The following is a 7,170-nucleotide window of genomic DNA, read 5'->3' on the forward strand; positions in this document are numbered from 1 at the left end:
AGCATTCTAAGAAAATAACACAAAAGAAGTAACAAATATTATAGTGTTTACTAAATTGTTTCTCACAAATTTATTGCTATATGTATACGAGTTTGAGTTAAAACTATCTTAAATACATATCTTTAAATAATAAGATCAAAATTCTCTACAAGATTTTAATTGATCGTCTCTGTTTAACAAATTAATCATGAATTTATACCTAAAGCGAAGAGTTTTTAAAATTTTAAAATTATTATCCAATTGTGTTCTTAAAAATGGAAATTTTAACGAAATTGAATCAGGTTCGTCGCTTAACGCACTGTTGATGTCTCCGAGAATAAATGATTATTTCTTTAGAATTTTCATATGAATTTTCATTTTATTTAATGAAAATAAATGACTTGTTCTTTATCAATAACATTTTATCGTATGACAGTCGTAGGGGGTACTTCAGGTTGCCTACCTCCTCTTGAATACAGATTAACTACTAAAAACAGTAGCAATCCTCCTAATGAGTTTAAAATCAATTTTCATATCAAAAATGGTACAATAATAATGTTTTTATATTTGTTTGAACCATTTAAGAAATGAAGATCTTTTTATATCCTAATATAGTAGTTGTCATTTAAAACATGAGCAAATAAAATAAATATCCACAAAGCACTACCAATTAACAGTCATTGTAATTAATAATAATAACTTTGAGTTAATTGTGAGATTTGTTTTAAACTGTAGACTGATATGTTACAAGAAAGTAAAAGTTAACTTATTAAATTTCATTTCTTAACACTGCAGTAAAGACATACGGCGAAAGTTGAATTACTATATGTATAAATATTTTCCACATAACTGAATATGAATTATAGAATTGGGAAGTATATACATACGTATACAGCATGGAAATTATCATTTATGGAATTAAAACATGATCCACTAATTAGTATGTAATTCTAACATGATTATTAGCAAATATTATTACAGGTAAATTAATTTGTTTATTGCGTAAAGAACAGTTATTAAAAAAGTAAATAGCCTAAAGTGTTTACTTTTCGTTGATACCCAGAAAAATTATACAATCAGTCAAATTATGAAGAATAAAAACCTTAAATGATCCTGATTAATTGCGGCTTTCTCTTAGCGCAACTTGTAAAGTACAATTTGTGAAAACAGATATTAATTATACATACATTGTAATTTATTTTATGATTCTTCTACGATAAAACTTCAACTTGAAGAACCTGAAGCCCAAAAACTAATTTACATTGATGGTTTAACTTTTGTGAACGTCTATATAAATAAGTAAAAACAGGATGGTATTATTGATAAAAGAGAAAGCGTTAAGGAATCATGGAAGGTACTTGCACTGAGGTAATTAACTTGACAAATCATTTAGACAAACAACAGTTTTTGTACACTACATCTGCCAATGCTTTAAATATTTTAAACAATTAACTAATTTGTCACACTTTTAGTAAATACCAAAGCATTTCTTCTAATTTAATGGAGGAGTCAAGTAGAGTGAAGACAGACTTTAATTTTATTCAAAAATATTATGGGTCATACTTGATCGTCAAAAGCCAAATACTTATGTTTTAATAGCACTTAAGTTTAGGAACGGAGTACTTTCTTACTGTCTACTTGATTACAGTTGATAGCTTGTAACTACAAACGCAAGTACATCATTATATGAAATACTTAAGCTACTTCTTCTGAATTTGTTTGTGTCTTTTATTTAATCCGTTGTTAATCATTACACAATAACAAATGAACTAACAAAATTTCTACGATAAACCGCGTGTTAAACAAGTCATTAGTGAAGTAATTTTTCAAAACTACACGAAATATAGGTACGCTTTAAATATGTAATAACAACATAGTCCTTGTTGGACGAGTATTTCGAGGTTTTCGACATGCAGTAACTTATATGGAGATCATTTTAAAACCTGATTTTTAGCGTGTAGTTTACTTTCACCTGAAAAACGTCAAGAAAACCGTTACAATATTACAAAATTTTGATGACTTATATTAGAGAAGGGAATAAAACGGTATTACCAAAATGCCAGGTAATAAACTCACAGACAAAAATAATCAGCAAAATACAATACATCACTTTTACTAAACTAGAGAATTTCTAGCAATATAAATGGGTTATCTACTTTGAAAGAAAGAACAAAATGTCCATTAAGGGTGTCACAAACTGGGTGTATTTTACAATATGATTTGAGAGGACAATATTGATTCAAAATTATTTAGATTTAACTGATATATTAAAACGAAATACTTCCACCCAATGATAGAGTTGGAAATTTTGCATTCCCTAAAGTAATTCAACAGAAATTGTTCTTGTCCCCCTAGAGGAGTTTTAAGGTCTGGAATGAAATTTAGTATCGAGTGAATTAGAATCATTTTACAGTTGCTAACGTGGTAAATGTTAACGCTTTTGGTTTTAATGTTCAAAACCCTCTATGAGTGCATTTTAAAACGTTTGGTGCATATACAAATTCTATATCATTTTATAAATGATATAGAGGAAGATAACATTCAAATTATACGTAGTGAATGCAAAATGTTTCCCAAATATAAAAAGTACACTATCTGAAAATATCTGTTGTTTCTCTGAAAACTGTCTTAAACTAAAATTGGACATTATTAATACTTTTCAATTTACAGACAGTAAAAATTTACAGTTATACTTGTTGTACATTACATAAATGAACTGTTTATAAGTAATATTTTTTACAAACAACTAAAAGATTGCCAAGTGTCGATAAGCCAACTAATTTTTAGTTTCGTGTTGTAGATGATTGTTATAAAATCATCACTGGAACAAAATATTTGTTTCCTCTTTTAAGTTGTATAATAACTTTCCTTCTTTGTAACATTCCGTTTGGTCCGAAGCCGTTAATGTAACTAGTCTAGCCAATTACAGCAAATACCTTAATTGCAAGCTTTATCGTGTCTAATAAACGATACATTACAATCTGAGTCTTTACTTTTTAATATAGACAATAATCAATTAAAATTTTGCTACTTCTGCTGTGATTCGTTTGATTATTTTGATAAGTGTTATTTTTAGGTGAACTTTAATTGAATATCATTTCAGTCAGTTACATCAAACGAATTCAATTAGTTTTATGAACGACAATACAAAAGTAATGCGAATACAATGAAGGAAAATTTATTGTATAACTTCGATTTTTATATTGCTGCAGATGTAGATCAAATAGAAGCTTTTGAATTTTGGGGCTTGGACCTATTACTACTAATAGTTGCTTTCAGCGATGGAACTTCTTTGAGCTCTTTGATTTGTCACTCAATCTTTTTCATTTTCATTAAACTGTAACGGTTTAATGTACAAAAAGTGCACAGTACTTTTTGCGGTGTCGATCAATGACATGGCTATTTCAAAATATACATAATGTTATCGTAATCTGGTAGTCGGCTGTTTTCTTAATGAAGAAGAATCGAAATGCTATTACTATTTTGTGTGAATAGAATACGGCGTCTTTCAAATATGACACCGTTAGTTTCTCTTTTTTACACTATGTATTAAAATAAACTTGGTTTAGAAACAATTATTAAATAGCTGTTGCTTTTCAATTTTTTTTACGGTTTACGTGGCAATTTTATGCTTTAGTTCACGAAAATACCGCATTGTTGTACTAAGAACGATGTCACGTAACAAACTTGCATTAATAACACGATAGGTAATAATTAATAACTTACTACATAACTACAATATTTCATTACAAATAACTGTCTCGTTACGCTTACAGTGTTTAACAAGAACGAGTTAGGACTTTAGTAGCTGCCATGGTAGCTATACCTTCACCTACACCTAAATGCAAGCACCCTCGTTTTTAAATTATGTTTTTCATTAAATCAAAGGACTTCTGGAAAGAACCACTACTGCTTTATCATCATCCTGTGTACTCTCTTACCCATGTAATATTATTATAATAAGCAAAAAAATCTGGGTAATTAAGGGTTAAAAGGTTTATATTTGCGTGCAGAACTAACACCAGTGTTTCGCCTCTAACTGGGAGTCTACCTTGATGATAGTCATATGGCCCAAAAGGGCTCACCCCAAAAACCACAACATTGGAAAGTCCAAGTGGGCGAAACACATGTCCGCGTTTTATCAGTATTGTGGTATTTGGGGTTCATTATTTATTTACTTTCTATTTTATTGGCCAATTTGGGATTTAATGTAACAACATAGGGTTTTTTAGACGGAATTCATTGTGGAAATATGATTCGGGACGAAGGGACGTCGTCCAGACGTTTCAGTAGGGGACTCAGTCGTATCGAGACTTCGAGGTATAGCACTCGCCGACATTGTCAATGCAGTACCACCGAAGATGTCAGCCACAGTTATTGACGAAACGTTTGGCCTAACGATTCATTTAGTGATTTAGACCAAGACCCTTTAGCCCGAATCATAATTCTACCAATTTATGATTTATTTAAGCTGTCTGGCATATAAAATTTTAATCCAAAAATAGTCCACGTTATATTAAAAGATGGAGAAACTAACCTTTTTGTGTTTTTCAAATATTTAACGCATTAAAAAGACTTTTCATATTTATCTTGATTCTTAAGGTTTTATTTTAATATTTTAACGGTGTATTTGATTTTTGTTTTAGTTGTCGTTAGTGTTATTAGTATTAATTTATTTTTATTGTCACTTACCGAATTCCTTCGTTGGGCCTCGATGCCCAGAATAAATAGAAACAAACAAAAATACGGCACTTTCATTGTACTTTATCCAACACAAGACACTTCACTTGTACGGTAATATTTCCTTTTTTGAAGTTCGCGCGGATTTTGATCGTTTAAATAACATTTACTATTCCCATTTGGTCACTCTGTTGCGGCGTACAGTAATCTGGAATAAACTGGAATTATGCCAATTTTGCCCGTGATTAATTATTAAATTTTAATCCTGCCCAAAAAAAATCTTCAACTTTGCTCTTCCAAATTAACTTCAGATTATGAACGCATAGACTCAACCAAAAATTTTACGTAGAAGAAACAATTATGAACAGTTTAAATTTATAAAATATTTAGGCAAAGAGAGTAATTAAATAATTAAAGAAACGATCATTAATTAATAAAAATATAAGTTTTTAAAAAAGAAGAACAAAAATATTTCGAAAGGAAGAAGAAAGTTTGAGTTATTGTAGAATTTAGTTGAAGATGGTTTTGGGTTTTTAATTAATTAATTAATTGTGCACCGTTCACTTACACCACTTTTGCTGTTGACCACAGCATTGCATGAGGCATACTAAGGCCGATAGTAACGTATTACAAAAATTTTAGAAAAGAAATCGAAAAACTGTATCATAAGTTTCCCTCTCACCTACCTTGCGACTGTCCTTTCTCTTATCGCTCCCCACTGACCAGCTTTTAGTTAGTAGCTGTCGAACTAAAGACAAGAACATTATGTATAAAAGACGCTGTTGCAATAAAAGCTGTAAGTATACTGCTGTTGCATAGCAAGACAGATGTTTTTAGAAATCTCCTTAATCCTAAAACGAATTCCAATTTTTATACCCAGTCACACATTGATAAGAAGGATATTTAAATTAAAACAGAAAAGACAAACTCAATTCATCAAAGATAGTGAAAGTTAATATGAAAAAATAATGAGAATCCACACTTCAAACGAACAATTAAATTTAATTTATAACTGTCTAAACTTTTAGTATTTTGTTACTATTTAAATGTAAAAGTTCTATTTACTTTCACGTATTACGTAAATGTAACAACATCCGAAAAACTATACATGTGTATAATACACCTATCAAATAAATGTATTGAGCGTCTTTAAAATAATTTCATTATTTTCTTTATGATATTGAATAGACGAATATAATCAAAAATGCAGGTCTTAACCATTTTTGCGTCAAATAAGCGTACGTGTTCAGCTATTCTCGCTTTTATGTTGTAGGAAATTGTTTAAAGTCACATATCCCATATAAACGCAAATAATAGAATACCTACCTATTTAATACAAAAATAGTCACAAAATTTTAGAAAAGAAACATTAATGTTCTCTATAGGCAGGTAATTAATTGATAAAAATAACAACGACTATTTCTTAAGTTAATTTAAATTAAGTTATTGAATAATCAACAGCAGAAAATGATAAAATTTTGATATTATTTAAGTACTAGAATTATGTATTTACTTTACAATATTTTCACTTTTACAATTTTAACGTTTTATTTATCAAAGAAGAGCTTATCACAGTAAAAATAAACACTTTATAGGACTAAAATAAATATTCTGCGCTAATATGTATTTATTTATAAGGACATAACTATGGAACACCCTGTATGTATAGTTTGCTCGGGAATTCCTCCAGAGACCACTGTAGGGTGTGGCTAGGCAACCCATATAACGTCTGAAAAGGCGTGTTGCCTCAATAATTTATTGTCGACCTCGTTTCTATTAAAAAAACTTTACACAAATAAATAAAGTTGCTTTACTGTTTTGAGGTATGCAATGCTTTAATTCGAGTAGATGACTTCATAACATCTTAGCAATTAAATTATATATCGTAATTCCTGTTAGTACTTATTAAAACTTTTATTTTCAGCTCCATGGTGTTTGGTTAGATAGTTAACAATTACCACCTGTTATACTGTATTATAATATTTTTTTATGAAAATTCAAGAATGTTTAATATAAATAATCTGATTAAGCAACCAAAAATTTAAATACATGCGTTTAAATAGTTTAAACAAAGTATATTGAATGAACATATAGGTGTGTGTAAAAAGAGTGATTTATAAGTGAGTATCTGCCCAATCACCCTTCTTACTGATAAGATATTGACAATAGCAGTGTAATTGAATCGTATAAATAATGCATGAAAAATTGTTTTGTTTCAAGACCCTATTTTATTCAGAAAACATACGCTTAACCTCTTATTAATATTTCCTTAATTTTTCTTATTCCAAAAAAATGTCTACATTAAATATTGTTAGGTTTGTTTATTGTTATTTATTAATCTAATATGGCTACATTTTATAATTTTCAGTATGAGTTCCATTGACGATGCAGGTTTTGAAAATGTGGCTCTAGATGATGATAAGACACCAAGAACCCCAAACAGTGATGATGATTTTGATGATGACTTGGGTGTTCCACACTCTCTTATGATTGTGTCTGTAGAAGGAACTC

General features: G+C 29.4%; 1 protein-coding gene and 1 long non-coding RNA gene across 2 annotated transcripts in view; one reads left to right on the top strand and one right to left on the bottom strand.

Annotated features, from left to right (window-relative positions):
* LOC108741099 (mucin-17) overlaps window positions 1-5,329 on the bottom strand; it is a 66,349-nt gene extending 61,020 nt beyond the window's left edge. The window contains exons 1-2 of the mRNA XM_025973683.1: window positions 5,228-5,329; window positions 4,672-4,867 (exon numbers count right to left, since the gene is read on the bottom strand). Of these exons, the coding sequence (XP_025829468.1) occupies window positions 4,672-4,737 (66 nt within the window). The 5' untranslated portion in view covers window positions 4,738-4,867; window positions 5,228-5,329. The remainder of the gene's footprint in view (window positions 1-4,671; window positions 4,868-5,227) is intronic.
* Window positions 5,330-6,405: 1,076 nt separating this feature from the next.
* On the top strand, window positions 6,406-7,161 carry LOC112904209. The gene is made up of 3 exons (XR_003230953.1): window positions 6,406-6,482; window positions 6,584-6,779; window positions 7,028-7,161. It is a non-coding gene; the product is annotated as an uncharacterized LOC112904209 (long non-coding RNA).
* The last annotated feature ends 9 nt before the right edge of the window (window positions 7,162-7,170 follow it).

The sequence above is a fragment of the Agrilus planipennis genome, unplaced genomic scaffold (genome assembly GCF_000699045.2).
Source record: "Agrilus planipennis isolate EAB-ADULT unplaced genomic scaffold, Apla_2.0 scaffold229, whole genome shotgun sequence".
Lineage (NCBI taxonomy): Eukaryota > Metazoa > Arthropoda > Insecta > Coleoptera > Buprestidae > Agrilus > Agrilus planipennis.